The 19,145-nt window shown below is 48.3% G+C and overlaps 3 protein-coding genes across 3 annotated transcripts; all 3 read right to left on the reverse strand.

Annotated features, from left to right (window-relative positions):
- Positions 1-1,528: 1,528 nt before the first annotated feature.
- F4807DRAFT_465628 (uncharacterized protein) lies at positions 1,529-2,046 on the reverse strand (the record flags this gene model as incomplete). Its single annotated transcript, XM_048002299.1, has 2 exons — positions 1,529-1,676; positions 1,754-2,046. The coding sequence occupies 2 exons, from the start codon at positions 2,044-2,046 to the stop codon at positions 1,529-1,531; spliced, it is 441 nt and encodes a 146-aa protein (XP_047849028.1).
- Positions 2,047-3,397: 1,351 nt separating this feature from the next.
- On the reverse strand, positions 3,398-11,922 carry F4807DRAFT_331715 (uncharacterized protein). The gene is made up of 3 exons (XM_047995279.1): positions 8,683-11,922; positions 7,512-8,629; positions 3,398-7,454 (listed from the first exon to the last, which is right to left on the reverse strand). Exons 1-3 carry the CDS (start codon positions 11,836-11,838, stop codon positions 3,734-3,736), a joined length of 7,995 nt encoding a protein of 2,664 aa, XP_047849029.1. The 5' UTR covers positions 11,839-11,922; the 3' UTR covers positions 3,398-3,733.
- A 1,453-nt stretch (positions 11,923-13,375) lies between these two features.
- On the reverse strand, positions 13,376-18,414 carry F4807DRAFT_447039 (SAPS-domain-containing protein). The gene is made up of 4 exons (XM_047999852.1): positions 17,139-18,414; positions 15,597-17,051; positions 14,858-15,535; positions 13,376-14,736 (listed from the first exon to the last, which is right to left on the reverse strand). The coding sequence occupies exons 1-4, from the start codon at positions 17,805-17,807 to the stop codon at positions 13,969-13,971; spliced, it is 3,570 nt and encodes a 1,189-aa protein (XP_047849030.1). The 5' UTR covers positions 17,808-18,414; the 3' UTR covers positions 13,376-13,968.
- Positions 18,415-19,145: the final 731 nt, after the last annotated feature.

Genomic DNA, 19,145 nt, shown 5'->3' on the forward strand with positions numbered 1-19,145 from the left:
GGCATCCTGAGCTACGAGGCAAGGCATCGATGATTCTCTCACCACTCTTGTAGCATCTATCTTAGGTATAGGAGGTATAGGAGGTATAGGAGGTATGGTAGGTATGGTAGGTATGATTTAAAGTAAAGATCCCGGTTCATCTGTTTCACGAAATGCCATATTCAGCACAGACACGTCCGTGATGCCATACTGATTCTCATCACAGATCGATTTACTTATACATATATAGCTATAGGTAGGTAATAAAATAGAAGACATGCCCGAGCTTCACGGTTAGAGTCGGGCGATCAGCATAACCCATAGGTCTACAGTAATACGTAACGTGGTATTGTTCCAGAACAATTCGTCACCGATGCCATCAGTCATAGCGCTTCTCGCCAATCTCATCAGACACCCAATTAGCCATGTGTTGTCCACTCAAATCCCCAGACGTTGTTACCTGAATCTCTACCCGAGTCCCTACATATTACATAGTATACTATAGTATATTAGTTACCTAAGTACTCGGGGTAGCCCGTCAATTATGCTTCCAAAGACAATTCGCCGGCTTACTCGCGTCACAGACCTTGCCGATTCAATAATTGGGCAACCAACCCCTCCCTTCACTCCTCAGGTCTCATCCCCCTCCGTGCGCTTTGATCCACGATAAATCCTGCTAGACAACGACAAGACGCATGTCAAATTTTTCACGAAAAAAAGAGCCCGATGCCAACTTTCTATTGCTTCGGTCAATCCGAGCCGTTCCTCTCGTTGAAATCCAACAGCGGTCTAGTCTAATTATAATACCCGCGTATCACACGTAGCATATGTATATCGTTCTCGCCGCGTATTGTGATCTCGGGACCCGGTAATACGGTAGCATGCCCTAAAAAGGGTTCGGTGTGGCCCGCGGGATGGCCTGGTGGGCGAACCCCTAATCCCCCTCTGTCCCCTAAAGGGGGGGTCCAAGTGGATCTTACCGGGGAATACAACTTGGCTGGCTTCGCTGAGTGGAGGATTCAGGGAATGGGTCAAGATTGGAGTTCGCTTCCGTATTGGCTGTCTACTTTATCCATTGCCTTTTCTTGTACGTAACGTTATGACCGGCTATTGGCTCACCGCGTCGATAAGGCTTTCGCAAAATGCGGAGGGCATTAGCCAGAACTGTCATATAAACCTTGAGCCTGTGCATTATATGGTACCGTCCCGAACGAATGCGCACTGTATGCTCTTTTACTGTAATCATCGACTTGGACGTTCAGAAAAAGATCGCGAGTCTCTTATCTATCAGCCTCCTGGTCAGTACGAGCCAAACTACTACGGACACTATGTCTATATATAATTAGTAAGGACGCAGGCGTTATCGCCCGTATAAGAGCCTCACCTAAAGTCAACGACCTCGGTATGGTAGTCGAGTACGTACCTGACGTCTCGATAGGGCTGACCTCGCTCGTCCGCCGTCCAAAGACTCGCCGTTCATATGGTAACACCGCCGTGGTCTCGGATGCATCCGATATGCGAGACTCAAACTTTGACCCGAAATACTGGTTCACCCAGTATAAATATCGAGGAGGGGGATTAGTGGTCCCCAGAATCTCACTTCCATACATTCAACCGACTGGCTATTGCGCGCGTTCGCTTTTAAGGTGGTTTGCTCACTTAACCATTGCCGCCACTCAATATCAACCTTGAACCACCTGTTGATCAATCAGCAACTACGCGCAAGCCGTCATTGGATTATCCGCTCATGAGATCACCCCTGAATGCGGCATACTCATCTGGCACCCTGTCAGGAATCTCTCTGCCCATTCTTTCGTTGCTATACCAGACGTGAATCTGTCGTATCCGTTCTTCGAGCATATGTACCCTCGAGCCGGAATATTCTTGGCAAGCCCTCATACAGAACATCTGATCTTTGAACCTGATACCAGGTGCCTTCGATGTTGTTGAGTTGGTTCCCCGTTCGTCTATGACATCTTGGATAAGTTTGAGTTCCTTCTTAGACGCATCGAGTTCCTGTCGTATCTTCTTCTCGGCAACGACAATCCAATTCGAGTCTTCCTTCATCATTCGTTTATCTTCTACTTTGGTGAATAACGGTAAGCTGAGTTACTTGACAGGAGCAAATCGAGACTTGAAGGGATTTATCAGACTAGTTGATGAATATACCAGATAATGCGGCTTGTTGAACGCCAAACACAGGCTCATAAATAACGGATCTTTGTCTACGTCAGGACAAGCGGGCTGGCTAACTCCTAGACAAAGCGCATTTATGCTTTGATGAATGCATACAACGCATTGACAAAGAGAAACATGATCATTATTGAAGTTTGTCAATAATAGGGAACTGCACATTCAAATGAAAGTTAATAATATTCATTGCATCCCATCTTTCATAAAAAAGGTCATCATTATCAACCATTATCAACTCCATCATGCCCGGGTGTAAGATAGATACATTATGCAGTGCCTTCTACTCGCAAGGGACGATGATAATTACGTACTATTAAGTACAATGCATCACATACAGCATTGTACTTGAGCCAGGAAAGAGGTATACCGTAGTCATAGTAGATCACACCTGCAGGCACATAGAGATATCTAAACCTACATACCACCTAGGTGCTCTAGGTGCTGCAGGAGACAGCTTATCAAGTGGGAAAACATGAAAGGGCAGAAGTTACAAGCCCTTTTTCCTGTTACATTTTAATTCCAATAAAGGTACCTGTGACAAAGGGAGTATTCAGTATCAATTCTAATCATAGAATAGAGATCTTACATGTCAATATTGAGCCTTGTTTGTCGTTACAATGGTATTGTAATACAAGGGAAGTTCAACAATGTCATATATAGTGACGTTCATCTCAACCCCAAATTCGTGGGATTCAGTTCTGCGGGAGTCAAAATAACTAGGTAAACCGATTTAATACCAAGAAAATGTGTTGGACAAATCAAGAGCGATATCACTGCTACGAGTGCCAACGAGAGTTTGGCCACCGGGAAATTCGTATACCTTGCTTCGAGGTCGAAGAAGGTAGACCCTGCCTAAGGCTCATGAAAAGACAGGCGGTGGTCCTAGACCATTCGACCTGTGATAGATGTAAGGAAGCTAGAAAGGCAGAAGAGATCTGCCAGCAGAAGATCTACCGTCAAGTACCCCTGTACTACAATCTCGACAAACGAAGATGTATCCGCGAGGCGTACTGGTAGGTAGATCCCATAAACCCCACAAACCCCGTCACATCATCTCCGCAATCTCCACATTCCTCCAGCTTACCCCTGACCCCTGATTCTGCGGACAAGCAACACGACAACTACTCAGACTAAGTCGGATAGGGCCCACTTAGAAACGAGCAGGAAAGCGAGGATGGATGCTCTGGAGAAGGCGGAGGAAGCCAAGGCCGCTGCAAAGCGAGAGTGAATAGGTGGAGGTAACTATTAAGTCGACGATAACTACATGTACTTAGGTTTTATAAAAGTGCTAAAGGAGAAAAAGGTCGTGCTGATCTAGCGTGATATCTCTACATGCAATAGCCCGTCCGTAGCTTATTGTATACTGCGGAATCAATATAATAGCGCATAAGAGTAGGTAGGTAATGCTAAATGCCCAGGTACCCATACAAGAAACTTGCCATTGCCCCCGTGCTCTTTTGATTCCCAAAACACCATCCATGCAAATGCTAACAAGCGTGTCTATAATATATAATGCAACAAGTAGGGAATATTCCATATGATCTTGGAGAGAAAAGGAGATCTAGCCGGATATGGCGGGTATCATCATTTTCCCAAGGAGGGAGGCCCCCTTTTTCGTAGCTTTCGTATCGTACGTCTTTATAGCCGGCTTCTTCGTCCACGGAGCGCTAGAACCTAGCGGGATATCTTCTCCGAGTTCCTCGTCGCTTTGACTACTACCCATCGTCATAGATGCTAAAGATGCGCTGCCACCACTGCCCTTATGTTTATGGTGGTTCCCTATAGGATACCTACCGGAAGTTGCGTTTGTCGAGTTAGGTATTCCGCCAAGTCTGCGTATGCCTTTGCCCCAGGCCGACTGTCTGCCTATTAGCATAGGACTCCTGCTACGTCCAATTTGGGGCGCGTGCTTTTTGGCGATGATCAATTCGTATTGCTGCATCATAGTTGGGTGGTCAATGATTTCCTCCATCGTGAAATTCGTGCCCTCAATGCCTAAGACAGAGTGTATGTTCTCGGTATAGTACCTAGCAAGCTCAGCTGCGGGTATGAGTGCGCCCCAGATTTCATAGAATGGTACTGAACGAATATCGGGCACCTTGAGCGAATGAGCCTCTAAAACTGTATCCCATGCGGCGGAAATTATGGTATGGACACCTCGAGCCAGATCCGGATCGACCGATTCTATCGTTGATAGCACGCCGAGTTCACGCTTCGGTGTTGGGAGCGGAATCCTGGATGTAGAATAATTGTCACCAAGACCTTTCAAAACTATCGGCTCCATGACGAATGACGAGGTCAGAAGGGTGATGATGGAGCAAAGCATCTTCAGCACATCATCTGCGAAGTATAGAGGCAACCTCTTCTCGCAGAACATGAGGGATATATCAACATTGGAGGCTCCCAACGCGGTAGATCTAATAAAGATATCCGACTCTTGATGATTCGATTCCACGCAGCCTAACTTGCAGCAAGCGGTGCCGATAATGAAATTAGTCGATTTATAATCTTCAATTTGGCTTCTATGGCAAACAACAGTGCTGAATCGAGACCAGGATGGCCAAGGCGTACATTTCTGTACAATGTCGGAAGCCTGCATGTTTTCATAAGGCACGCTGGCGACATGCTGGCTTTGTATATACCGAAAGTATTCATACGGTGTGGTGGGGGTATCTGGAAGTCGTGTTCGCACCGGCATGATGTTACCTATGGGACCGACGACGTCTGATATATCAGGAAGGCCAGTTGGAAGGCTTAAGTTTTTGCCTTCGATAAGCTGCCCGAACACCACGTCATCCGTTCCAGACAAATTTGAAAGAACAATAGACCACGCACCCTTGAGGATTGTCTCGAATGGTATACCTAGATTCTGCAGTGATCCCACGGAAATTTGCTGACGGATGGTGATAGAATTGGAGCTGATGCTTGCAGGTGAGGGTTGAGACACAATTTGCGTCATTGTCGCTCCCGAGAGGAGAGCACTCCAATATTCGCTCGCATGGTTTGGATACGTAAACTGAGAAGCTCTAACTACCTCGCAAAAACCAGGGCGTGGAACGACCTGATCGCCGCAACTGAGGCCATAAAACCGACTGAGGTCCTGGGTAAGTACAGGCAAGGAATAATCGTCATACTGGGCTCTGGAGAGGCGGATTAGCAGCATAGAGCTCTTTCCGGCATCGAGGTAGGAAAACTTGGTGATAGGTCTACGGAAATCGGCCGGCTTTAACTGCTCCCTCTTAATGATCTTCGCGGCCAGGTTGCCGAGCCTCCAACTCTGACATTGAAACCTCATGAAATCTGGGCGATATGATCGGAGGACTGTCTGATAGAGTTGGCGGCCATGGCTTACGAATGCGGTTCGAAGTATTGGGTGGGCTTTAGTCAGTATGAAGCACGCGGTTTCGAGTTTACGCCAATCCAATGATCCGGTAATGTTGATTGTTAAGTAATCGACATTACCACGGCTCTGTAGCATTCCAGACTCAACGAACATTGTCTGAATGTAAGATGTCTCCGCCACGTCTTCAATAACGCTTCTATCGGACCCAAGCCGAGGCACAATCGCTTCATCGACGAAACTATCCGGCCGGCTTGGCTGGACGGATCTAGCATCTTGGACTGCTGTGGGGAACACCTCCGCCATGACAACTCCCTTACAAAGTTCAGCGAGAGGAACGTCTCGAAGGACATCAATGATGGAAATGCTAATGCCTCTCTGCTTGCATTCGACTATCAAGTCGTGGGCTAGGACGGCGTCGCCGCCTAGACTTAGGAACCCGTCCCCAGCCTTTATTGAGTCTTCTTCAATACCGAGGACATATGCCCAGATAGTTCTCATTTGGCGTTCTACTTGGGTCAGCGGAAGTGGTTTGAAGCTGGCATCCTGGACCGTCGGATTCGAAACCTCTGCTAGTCCTAGAAGTTGCTTTCTGGAATATCCCGCGATCATACGCTGAAGTTCCAACCTGTCGATATCCAAAGTCGCTGTTAGCGGCATCCGCTTGACCGGTATGTATGCCGAAGGAATCATGTAACTAGGCAAGGTCTCCCGAAGGACCATATCGGCCATCTTTTTCGATAGGTACAGTCTTTCTCTAGTGGTACGGGTGAGGCTTAACAAATCTTCGCTGCCTTGTAATATATTATCCCCAAGCTCTACGAACGCAGCGAGGATCGGAGCCGAGTTTGGATCATTAAAAGCGATGGTTTCGACAACCACGTCGACACCACTACCAAGACACTGTCGCAGTTTAGGCTCGACCTCCGAATGACGAAATTTCCTGCCGTCGATCGTCGTCTCTTCACTACCATCTGAGATAAATTCAATCTCGCCGTCTTCGAGGTAACGAACGTAGTGCCTTGTCTTGAATAGATGACTCCCTGACTTTTCCAAAAGCGATCTTGCCCGTGATTTACTCTTGCTAATCCAGGCCTTGATATTAGTATCGCTGACGTTGAACCAGCTAGCAAGTGTTGGTCCCCCTATCACCAATTCACCAAGAGCCCCGACTGGCATAAGTCGATTATTGTCCTCAGGAGAAACAATCCAAAAGTTGCCACAGAAAGGACTGCCAAAACACTGTGAAGTCTTTGAGAGGGTCAACTCAGTCGTGGAGAGTCCCAGGGGACAGGCTTCGGGGCAGCCGTAGACCAGCAATACCTTTGCTGTCTTGTTGATCCATGTAATATAGACGTCGCTATCTAGGTTTCGTGTGCGGAAGCAGACCACGGAGATATCCGGCAGATTCTCTGTGTCGACTTTCCTAGATAACGTCGGTGTTAAATACGTCCAGTTGACACGCATGCGCTTAGCCGCTCCGGAAAAGTCCACAATTCTTTCCGCCGAAGATGGTATGCAGACGCATCCTCCATTTACTAGGGTAGTAAATACTTCCGAGAGCGCAATATCGACACTATACGAAGAAATTTGCATAACCCTACTAGATGGGTTAATCAATAACGTCGAGCCCTGACCAGCACACGCGGTGGCTAGAGCAGCATGGCTGTACGAGATTCCTTTAGCATTTCCAGAAGATCCTGAACTGAAGAGAATGCAAGCTATATCGTGAAGTGAGGGTTGCGGAAGTATCATATCAACCATTTGTGCTGACATAGCTGAAATAGTCCTTTCGTTCACGACGATAACCTTTGTACTGAGGCCATCTATGTGCCTTTGGACGTGATCCGAAACTAGCATGAAACTGGGAATGACGGTCTTGATGACCCAAGCAAAAGATGAGACCATCTCAGCATCGACGGGAACCAAGATTGCGCCGGTACTAGGATCGGTTAGTGTATGCCCCTATTCGAAGGGGTGTCGGGTGTCGTCGACTTACTAGAGTACGGCCAGCATAGCCACCACCGCCCATCGACTTTTGTCGACGATTACTGGTACGGGAGTTTGGGGCTTCAAGCCAGAAGCAAAGAGATGCCTAGCGAGTACGCGGGATAATCGGTGCAGATCGTAATATGACAGGCTCCCATCCCAGGAGCAGACAGCTTCTATGTCGGGGTTTAACAATGCTTGCTTTGCGATTAATTGGTGAACGTTTTCCTTGGAAACATCGACTCGAGGCATGCTGTTCCACGCCAAAATCTGTTTGTGGTCACGCATACTGAAGAGGTCTATTTCCCTAACTGTGCTTGCCGGCACATCTATAATGGCTTCTATGGCGCCCCCAAAAGCGCAGGCGACAGTATTGGCCTGCTCTGAAGTGAGAATTCGATATCCGATATCGAGCGTGACATTCCCGTCATGAAAATATACGTCGATATTAAGGTCAGACTCCGACGCCTGCTCAGTCCTGACATGATGGCAGTTAGTATTTGTGGAAACATCGTCCGAAAAGTATTCGTATCCGAATGAGAGACAAGTATTGAACAGGCGCCCTCCCTTGATCTTAAGCTCGTGCTCGATTCTTGTCAGTGGTACGTGCTGATGGTCGAGCATTCGCCGGCGTTGATCTTCCGTATCTAATAGTAATCGTGCGATAGATTCCCCAGGAGGAATGGCAAGCCTGGATGGCAAGACCATCGAAAATGAGCCAACGGCGTGATCTAAACCCTCGACGGGAAGATCCCTACCAGAAACGCGAAAGCCAAAGCAAACGTTGTTCGTCCCGGTATAAGTTCGTAATAGCAAACCCCAAGCAATCTGAAGTATAGTTGAAACGTTAATCTTGTAATCCTTGGCGAAAGTTTTGAGGCGCTCGGATGAGACATTGAGGTTGATAGATGTGGTCTCCCACTTGCTAGGAACCGGTTGCTGTGAGATGAGCTTGGGAAACTGGCATGGTCGAGCGCCACGTAAGTGCTCCCGCCAAAATTCGATACTGCAAGCAGTCACCTTGAGACATTTCATATATTCGAAACGGGATACTTCGGACCCTCGGGAGCTTTGATCATCGGAATAAGCTTGTTCAAGTTCCCTAAAAAGAATCGCCATGCTGGCAACCTAACCTCCGAATTAGCGATTGAGTGTGGGGGACAAGGAGAAGACAAACTTACATCACATAATGCTTGACTGGTTTCCAATTTTAATAGGGTCTTCCCGGCCACTTTACAAACGACAAGCCTGTGCCACGGGATGCCTTCGTTTAATGACAGTAGCGGGAGGTTCTTCAGGGACATCATTGCATCATCGACGCTATCACTTTCGAGGAAGAGCATGCTGGGTGAGTGAGACCGTAAAATTAACTGGTCGTACAGTCCATTTTTCGAAGCGGCCTGGGAAAAGACGGTTCTCAAGGCCGAGTGTTTTTCCGTTACTTTGTGCCAGGCAGCGCAGATTCGGGAAATGTCAACAGGCCCATCAGATGTGTCGAAATCGTGGATCATCTGTGCGTTGGAGCTCCCTGACACTAAAGACTGGTTGGTAAGAATATTCTGCTGGATGATCGTTACAGGATAAATGGCTTCTATGTCGGAAAGGTTAAGGCCAAGACGAGGTAGAATTGCCGTGTTTAATCGACCGAATCCTTCATCGGTAATTTCCATGCGAGGAATGTTCGATGACGGTAGCGCAAGCGACTCGACTTGCAATTCATTGATAGTCTTGCGCACAATCGTTTCGTATCCACGAAACCAATTGCGTACCCGCTCCTGATGTGCGACATCTCTATGGCAAAGGAGCTTGAATTTGGTTTCCCCTTGGTCGACCGATATCGATGTTTCGAATATAGCAATACGTCCAACATTACGCCCAATATCCGATGTCTCAGAAGCTAGCATTTTACCCGGCACGGGTATCTGTTCGAGAAGTGAATCTTGACTCTGTACGTTTTGCATGGTGCTAGGATGGGTGAAGACAAGCTCAAGAGGACAATGGGAAGAAACAAAGGAGAGCGCGGAGCTGGAATCAATTAGATTCCTAGCAAACTGCGATGGACCTCTCCGGGAATTGGCACGCCGCGAATCTTTCACATGGTTGAGGACGGTCAGAAAATCGTCTGCGGAGGAAACTTCCATGGCTAATGGGTAAAGTGAAGTAAACCACCCGACAGTCCCCGACACGTCACGGTCTGTGTCTGATACAGACCGTTCGTTCTCCTGATTCCATAAGGTAGGGACTAGCCGATCGCGAAACGTTTGCGCAAAGGAAAGGACAAGGGCAGCCATGAAAATATCCACGGTATCCATCCTTAACTCGCGACAATTTTCTTCAAGTACAGACGTTACGTCCTGACCGAGTGTAAAACTGAAAGCTACTATGTTTCCATAGGTATTAGAAGCAGAATCGACACCCCAGTACTGGGAATTTCCTTCTGGGATGTTGAACGAATGCTCCGCCCCTTGGGTGCGACTTCTTTCATACAGCGACCACTCTTTGAAAGAGAGATTGCGACCAGATACAAGACAGCCACTAGTTAGCAATGCGCCTAAGTCATCTATGATGATCCTCCAAGACTTGAGGTCGACGACGAGATGGTGTGCGATCATATAAAGTACCTGACTGCCATCAGAAGTGCGGAAGTGATGAGCAGCGAACACTGGACCAGTCTCAATATCAATCAACCCTTGCGCGGCCCTTATAACTTCTTCGACTTCAGCATGGGTCTTGGTTGAATGATGTGAAAAGTGATACGAAGATGAGATATCTGACTCTACCAATTGGCACCAAGAGCTCTCATTCCGCCGAAAACGACATCTAAGCATGTGATGATGACCGACGAGGGCCTCAACTGCGGCTCGGATATCGTCCACGATCAAGTTCTGTCTCAATCGAAATAACATGCTTTGGTTAAACCTATAGTTGCCGTTCTTGATTTTCCGTTGCCTATAGTCGCTACCCATAGGCGTATGGAAATATAGACGCTGCATTGGCGACAGATCGAAGGTCATGTTAGCGGTCCCGCTGGGACCCCGAGATTGCGAGACGTTTGATGTGGCGAGAGCAGCGAGTTGAGTTAGAGGTGGCTTCTGTAAGACGCCTCCTGCAATGAGCAATTTCAGTTTTGTCTTTGAGTCGGCAGAAAGAATTTGATGATATAGCTCGTCGTTGGCGTTTTGAATCCATGTTTGCAGCTTCCTCCGATTATTTTTTCCGGCATCATCCACAGGCATTTTTTCTAAGACTACCCAGACACGCGGCGCAAGGCCTGGCGGCACTCGTGATTCAACTGCTTTGCGAATCGACGGTAGCTGGCTTGTACGACAAGGATTATGCAGCTTGACTTCACAATCATTCGGTCCCTCCGCCAGGTAACCTGCTAGAGTGACAAAAGCCACTAGCTGGTCCTCGAACGGGCCAGCCTTTGGTTTGAGCATAACTGCCCTTGAGATGTCGCCATGTGAGGTTAGAACCTGCTCCACCTGATTATAACGTCTCCGAGATGGTCTTATTTTGAGGTGTGACTGGGAAGCTGTGTATCTAGCCGGTGCCTTAGGCGGAATTGCTGGAGGTCCTTCAGACTGTAGTGCTCGCTGCTGGGTGCTGCTCATAGGATTCTCCAAGGAGGCCAATTTCAGCGGGCTGACTGTTGTAGTCGAGACCTTGTTCTCCGAATATCCAGACGGGTTGAGCGGTACCACATACGTCTCTAGCTCTGCAATAGTCTTGCAGTTCATGATATCCTTAGTTTTTATAACAAGGCCTTCGTCCATACACTTTGCGCGGAGTTCCCTAGCTTTTCGGTGATTGCCTCCGAGATCAACAAACGACTCATCGAAACGTAGCGATTCAGTGTCTAAATTAAGAACGCTAGCCATCGTGGAAGTGATACGCTCTTCGATCGAAGTGCCCATTGATTTTCTCCACTCGTTGATATCTGTAGGTGACGAGTACACCGATGTCGAGCTGGCTGAGCTCTTCCGTATGAGCATTGCCCCATCGCGGACATATTGAGGGTCACTTGAATCCGAATATATCGAGCTTGAATCATTGTCGTTCTGTGATTCACGAAATGGCGTGGGGAGAGAGCTCGCATCGATGCCCAAGGCGGTGGCCACAGCAAATCTTAGGAGTTCTCCATTGTCTTCTGGCGTTTGAAAAGGAGATGAGACGTCGAATGATACGGTAGAATTCCTCCTAGACATACTATTTACTCTATTGGATGGATTCCTGGGTTTGATATTGAATTCCTCGAACATATCTTCGTCGAGCAGGTCTGTTGAGCTATCCGTCGATGACGATATCAAGAAGCTGTCTTCTGTCAAAGAGGCCATTCCCGGGAAGATAACAGAAAGCAGAAGCGGAAATACTGAACAAGATGGGACGCGGGCAAAAGGTTGTGAATGCTAGGGAGCGAAGGATTGAGCTTCAGCCCTTGTCGCTACGTCTGGCGGGTCCTAGGGCTACCAATTGCACCAAAATGTGTTTGTGACGAGGGCTGCTCAAAGGGCAAGCGTCCGGCAGGGATTAAGGTACATGGAGTCCCGAGATTCTTTACAGAAAAAGAGCACTTGAACTGAACCTAGATCCGTAATAATAGGGTAGTGTCCGGAAGTGGGCGGGGAGTAAAGCAGAAGGAATGTGAAAAGAAGACAGCAAACAGAAGAAAAGCAGGGCATCACTATTTACCTACATCAGGTAGATATGTGTAGCTGACACGTTTAGTCTCTAGACTACATACGGCATTTCGACGCCGCAGCAGAGTGGACGTGCCGACTTGAGTCGAGCGGATCCGGGGCTGCCCACCACATATGTGGACGGGCGTATAGTAGGTAGGATTCGTCCACGGGATACCTACCGCGGGTTCTTACATAAACCTAACACCTGAATAAGATGATGCCATCAGACGAAATGGATCCCGGTTAGACGTTCGCGGTCTCTGTCCGGACGCCACGGATAGTTGTGCCGGGCAGATCCCAGACAACTTAGCCACGGCGTCGCCTTCGGTCTTGGTGGCTGTTGAGCCAGGTCTGCCATTGAGGCCGGGGCTGGCAGGATGCCTATGTCAAAGAGAGCAACAGACGATCTTGCATGCATGTAGAAAAAATAGAAAGAAGGAATAAAAATTACCTAGGCAGGTTAGGTTAAGAGGCTCCGCACGTGGCTCGTGGCTTAATGTTGACGTGAGCGACAGGGGTTTAAACTTAGGCAAAGCAAGGGCGATGGGCAGCTTGCAGGGGTTAGCTTGACGGTTTTGGCAGTTGAACTAAATTTGGAAGCAATAAGCTATGCTTATCTTGGGTCTACCCAAAATGGGTTTAGCTGACGGCAGCTTATGGGCTATTAGGGCGAGTAGCAAAAAGCCAATGACCCATTGGGCAAACTTCTTTTCTCCAACGTTTCCAAGTGCAGGTTATTTTTTTGTAAAAAAATAATATTACTTTTTATTGAAAAAGAAATACATATAAGGCATTTTCATCTAGTAAGTATAAGACATACCGAGGTAACTTTCAAGGCGGGTTAGCTAAGATTTCTGCGGCACCTCGATAGAACTTTTTTCTTTCGAAGTCAGGGATAGTCTAAAGAGGTCTGAGAGGTATCAAGATGCCAGGGATTATGCTACAGCTAGCCCTAGCTGACGACATGTGTATTTATATATAGTTACCACCTAACATATAAAATATCATCCTTTAGCTAACATGGAAGAAGCAAACCCCGTATATATGTAGATCCTTCAATATCCTTCAATGCCTTCCGCAACCTGATCTCAAATGTCACTCCGGGCACCTAGTTATGTATATATATATATATATATATATATTAATACATTGGTTTTCCTAGAAAATCGTCACAGTAGTGAAAGCGCAAACGCAGATGACAATGCTTCCCTAATTTGACTAACTTAGAGTTTTCATACAAAAACACGGTTCGCAATTCGCTCCGTCTTAATAGAAGTTTTGTATCACAGTTAATACCAGTGGAGCATTGGTCCTCTTAAACTAACAAAATGCTCGAAATGAGTAAACGATGTCTTCGCCATATATCTTAGTGGATCCTTACCAGGATGTAAAAAAAATAAAAATTTGCCGTCTTTCAAAATGCGTACTATTCTATTGTCATGGCTCCGTACCCATGCCAGCATTACGGTAGACTATAAATCAGATTCCCGAAGCGATACGAGTCGCCTTTACTTTTATCAAGGCGTGACTAGGAATCTCTTACCATTCCAGAAGTACTGTACAGGTTGGGAAATCGTAAAACATGCAAGTAACCATCTCTAAAACCACATGTATAATACAAACGCGTCCGACGATGCCCATTACCATTTCCCATCAATCCTTCAGCTGGGGGAGGCTATGGACAGTGGCCTGAACATGATTGATTGTCGGGTATCATCCGTCTAAGCCTTGAAAAACATTGACAAAGTCGTCACACAGAACCCCGTTCGTTTCGGACACCGGCTCCTAAACGACCACTTCCTCATCGTCGGGGTCCTCAATGCTGGTCCTTCGAGCTGCCTCGTGAGTGCTCTTGATCTTTTCGCCATCGTCCCCCGTAATCTCATCCGCCTCTTCAATCTTTTCCGGCGTTTCGTCCTCTTTAATCTTCTGTTTATCTTTTTCTTTCGACCCGAAGGGCCAGAGGCTGGTGAAGGCCGAGCTTTTCTGATTCTGTGACGGTGGGTGGACTGGGAGAGGCTTTACGATGACTCCACCCTTCTCGTTGTTTCCGTCTTTATCTACTTCGGGCATTGCAAAATCACCAAACTCTTCATCATCTTCGTCGCCTTCAGCCGCCTCGTCCTTATCGGAGTCGGAGTCGTCTCTCCCGTCACCAAATCTTTCCCTGCCCCTTCGCAAGGCGCCCCGCCACCAGCTACCTCTGGATGGCCCGGCACCCCAAGCATCTCTGTTGCCGTCGTCTTCCCCTAAGCCGTCGTCACTTTCGTCATCGACATCATCCTCTCCGTCGTCCTCGAAGGGATTGCGCAGAATGCTTTCACCATCTCTGCTAGACCTAGGCTCATCGGATTCTTCGTCATCCCCTGCCTCGCCAGACTGCGTCGAGGCAGCAGCCGCATTTTTCTGATGCATCTTCAATCTTGCGGCAAGTTGTAGGCGTGCACGTGACGGGGGAATATTCAATGGCGGAGGCGGAGGTGGCGGCGGCGGAACAGAGGGAGGGTCCATTGAAGACGAAGACGTATTCAGTGGATCGGTGTAGGCGCGAAACTGCTAGGGTGTGAGTAAACGTATTGCATTACGTTTTATAAATGCTTGCGAAAGCAAATTGTCAAATATGGTGTGCATAAAAATGGTTCGGGGGTAGTCAGATCGCTGTAAAACAACTCACCTCGCTATTAACATCCTCTTCGTTGTCCTCCGCGTCATCCTCCTCTTCGTCGCTAGAACTGCCGAAGCCAGACCCCGACAGCAGACCGGAGCTTATGCTGAAGGGACCAAGGCTGCTTCCACTACCATTGTCTTGTATCTCCATGCTGCCACCACCACCACCATTCAATCCTGCCTCAGCAAGCGCGCTCGAACCTCCGCCTTGGGCGCCACCAAGCCCAAGACTTGACAGGCCCATGCCGCCAAGACCGTTGCCAGCCATCTGCGCTCTGTTGTTCAGCGCAACCTCCGGCCTGACGCCACCGAGGATGGCATTATCCCTCTCTCGTGTTTCCGCTAGAGCACCTTCAACGTAATTGATCCAATCTTGGCTCATGACACGATCCAATACGAGCTCCGACAGAAGCTCCGGCGGATTTCGTTCTGTAAATTTGACGACCTCTTCGGCAATAAGCGTGAGGTGGCCCATATAACCCATGCGAGTCTTGTTACGGGCTTGTGACTGTTCGCTAGATGCCTGGCCGTTAATGATGGCGTTTGTAATGTCGGCGGCTTCGAATAATGAGATAGCTAGAGTAGGATTGTAGCCACGATCCATGGGGCCATTAAATACTTGTTGGACGATATCGTAAACGACATTGTGAAGGAAGTTGTTCCAAGGATACATGAAAAAGAACGACTGGATTAAGATTAGCCTCATATTGAGCCCGACTACCACGATATCGCCTAAAGTCACTCACCAATATCGTCGGCACCACCTGATATTCCACAAATTGCATCTTGAGGAAGTCGCCAACAACCGGGTCGAGACGTTCCACAGGCCCAGGCGGACCCGACTCCCGTTGACCTTCAGCTGCAATGGGTATTTCGCCTGACGCAATACCCGCATTTTCAAGCTTGAGTTGCGACAGTTCGTCGGAAACCGCACTCAGCTCGTCCGCCATGGAGGTGTCGATCGCAGTAGATGCCCCAGCGGGGAGTGGAGGAATGGCCTCTGCTGACTGGGCTATTAGGCTGGTAGAGCTTCCTGGTATCTCGCTGGGACCTGCAGATGATTCTTCAGATGTGAACTGCGGTTGCGTAACTTCAACATTAGTCGATACAGGGTGCCTGTCACCCGGTGACTTATCGCTGGCTTCCTCTGTTTGGTGTAGTTCAGTGGCCAACTGCGGTGGTTTTGGCTCGGAGCTACCCGCCTGGCTATCGTCCTCTCGTGTCGGTTGCTGTAAAGCCGCCGGTTTCTTTGGTGAGAGAGGCGCGACAACGAGCTCGGGGTTTTCAAATTGTTGCTCCTCGACTTTGCCGTCGTGAACAATTAATCTTGGAGAACTGAGAGGCTCTTCCACAAAATCATCGTCCTCTCTGTCTAGGAAAGACGCGGTCGGCCCACTAGCAATCTCATCCTCGGCCTTCACAAATTCATGGGACGTATCCTCAGTCATCTCGCCCACAGGAGCAACTTCCTCGAACCCATCATCATCGGAAGCATTTGTAACCTCGAGGCGGCGGCCATCATCCGGCGACGAATGTCGCATACGCATAGTTAGGTCCTCTGATGATTGCACCTCTTCGCCGCGGTTCGCAGCAAGTCGGCCTTGGGCTCGTAGTCGCTGCCGCTCTTCGTCCCTCAAAGCAATAACTTGCTCGGAGCCAACTTCGTTTAGCAGTGCCATGTTGCTGCAGTGAAGTAGCTCGGCCATGAGCTCACAAGTCTTAAAACGGTCAAAGCCGAGGGGTTCGATCTTCTCACCAAACGTCGACTCCAATCGGTTTTTCTGGGCCGGGGCATTGAGAATTAATGACATAAAATCGGGAACATGGTTGGCGAAAAACCGAAGCAGGGTACCGAGATAAATAGGGTCGCGACTAGACGGCAAAGCGTTCGAGTCGGATCCAACGTCCGGGTCATAATCGGAGTTGTTCTTTCGAATAACTTCGATGACGATTCCCACGCCAACGGTCAGGGCGTTCCCGCCACCGAGCATATACCCAATAAGCGTCTGAATGCAAGGCTTAGATACTAACTGACGCGTGAGTTCGTTCGGGCCGATACAAGCCTGCTCGTTCTGCGAGGCATTAGCAGAGACAGTGATAATGGCTTTGATGAAATCGCCAGCAGACGTCTGCGTGGCATAGTTATGTTCCGGTCCAAGAAACGAAAGCAACGTCGGCATGACGTCTTTCGTATAGAGCCACTGGTGGGAACAAGATCATATTAGCTAGTTATCTTTATACCGATTGCGCTTTACGCTTCTTGTTTCTAGATTTGGGCATAAGCATACCTCAACTATACCCTGTCCATTCTCGGTTCTTTCGAGACTGATAATCTTGAGAAGGAGATCCATAATCATCGGGCAGTCGACGTGCCGTAGCATGTCGGGGATGGCGTCATCGAGAGATTTCAATAAAGCTATCATCTCGTCCGTCTTCTTGTCGAATAGAGCCTCGTTTACTTTGGTGAAGTAGCTGGCCTGCAGTGGATCCAGAGGAGACGGGAGCTTCAGGAAATTCCAGAAGTTGCACAAAAGACGATGGCTCTCCATCAGGGCCTCGTAGATAGACCAGTTATCGGAGGAAAGGACCTCGGCTGCAACATAGGCATATCTGTTCCGCTTCTTCTCGACTTCGTCTTCATCTGCGCCATCGCTAGTTGCCCTCGACGAGGCACGGGGACGGCCAAAGGACAGACCCCTTGATCTTCCTTTCTTGTCATCGTCGTTGGTGTCGTCTTCGGGAGTTTCTACTGGTTCAAGTTTTGGAGTGACGACATATTCAAGTAGCCTCTCGAGGACCTTGGGTTCGCGCAAGTACTCGATGAGTTTGGTGTTATGCTGTTTCAGCTCCTGGATCAGATCACTCTCGTCAAGGAGATCTTCGAGCTGAAAGTCGGGCTTATCAAGAATGGTATCGATAGTTGAGATGTTGGCGTAACCGCCAAATCTCCAGAACATGGCGACTCGCGATGGGGGCGATACCCTAAGTCACTGCACCGGCTGGGCGGCACCGGCTGGGCGGCACCGGCACTGGACTGAAATGGTTATAGGTATAAGTGCTGAAATGAACGTGAATGCGAATGAAGATCGTCGGTGGGCGTAAGGTGCGGGATTCGGCATACGAGAGCGTATATTCGGTAGGACCTGGTTTGATTGCGCGCCTGGGGGAAAGGCGAGAGCGATGCCCAAATGTATAATGTTGATACCGGCGCAAGTAAAGCCGAGTGTTTATTATATTTCTTTATTTCTCTTCGACTCGGTCTGGTGACAATAGAATCAATTTGATCAATTTGTCAGGTTGATCTTAGTGCCTTAGGTTTTCGCATCTCAAACCCCTCAATAAGGGGGGGCTAAACTAATTCCAAATACTGCAAACCAAGAATTAGATGTCCGTCCGTACACTAAGAGCGACTAAGTAGGATGAGGATGCGAGAAGAGAGAAAAAAAATAAAAGAGAACACAGATTTTGTTAGGCGGCGATCGTGGGATTGAGGCGCTTGTCCCTCAATTAGCTACCAAGTTAGGGTATGTAGGTAAGTTACCTGATAAGCCAATGCTAATGCTACTACGCAGTAGGTAATCATGTAGGTGTCGCTTCAGCCACACCGGACCTGTTTCTTGGTAGGGTCAGGTAGCGGGTTAAAAGGGACGGCATGCGAAGTACAGGCGAGAGGATAAAACCACGGGTTTGGTAAAGCAAGATAAAGTAAGCACCTAAGTACGTATGAGCAATGATGAAAGTAGAACAGGCAAGTTATGTAAATAAAATAAAGGATGGAGGTTGTTTGTTCCATGCACCTTTTTTGAAGTTGGGAACTGAGAACTGACTGACCTAGACCTAGACCTAGACTTAGTAGGTAGATTTAGACTTACTGTAAGGACTCGAACTTGAACTTGGGACCTACATAGATCTTGGCCGGGGGATTTTGATTGCGGAGGACGGATAGGTGGATGGGTGGATGGGTGGATAAGTAAGTAGGTATATGTAAGTAAGCTACTAGACGGATTATGGATTATACGATTCAATCAAAAGTTCGATTTGATTCGGTGTTTTCATTCGACATATACATCTGCGGTAGGGAAACCCGGGAAACTAAGAAACCTTAGGGTCAATGCACCTACTTGGACACCGCTGTTGCTGCAAGTGATGTGATGTGTTGGATCAAGTGCGATTCTCATTCCCATTCATTCCGCCCGTTGTTGCAGCTCGAAGGGTTACACACGTGCATGTGGCGCAGTAATCTTCTCTTACTGTGCGGGCAGGTCCGCGCGAGGACCCGATTGGGCAAGGAACCG

The sequence above is a fragment of the Annulohypoxylon truncatum genome (genome assembly GCF_022578515.1).
Source record: "Annulohypoxylon truncatum strain CBS 140777 unplaced genomic scaffold F4807scaffold_56, whole genome shotgun sequence".
Classification (NCBI taxonomy): Eukaryota; Fungi; Ascomycota; class Sordariomycetes; order Xylariales; family Hypoxylaceae; genus Annulohypoxylon; species Annulohypoxylon truncatum.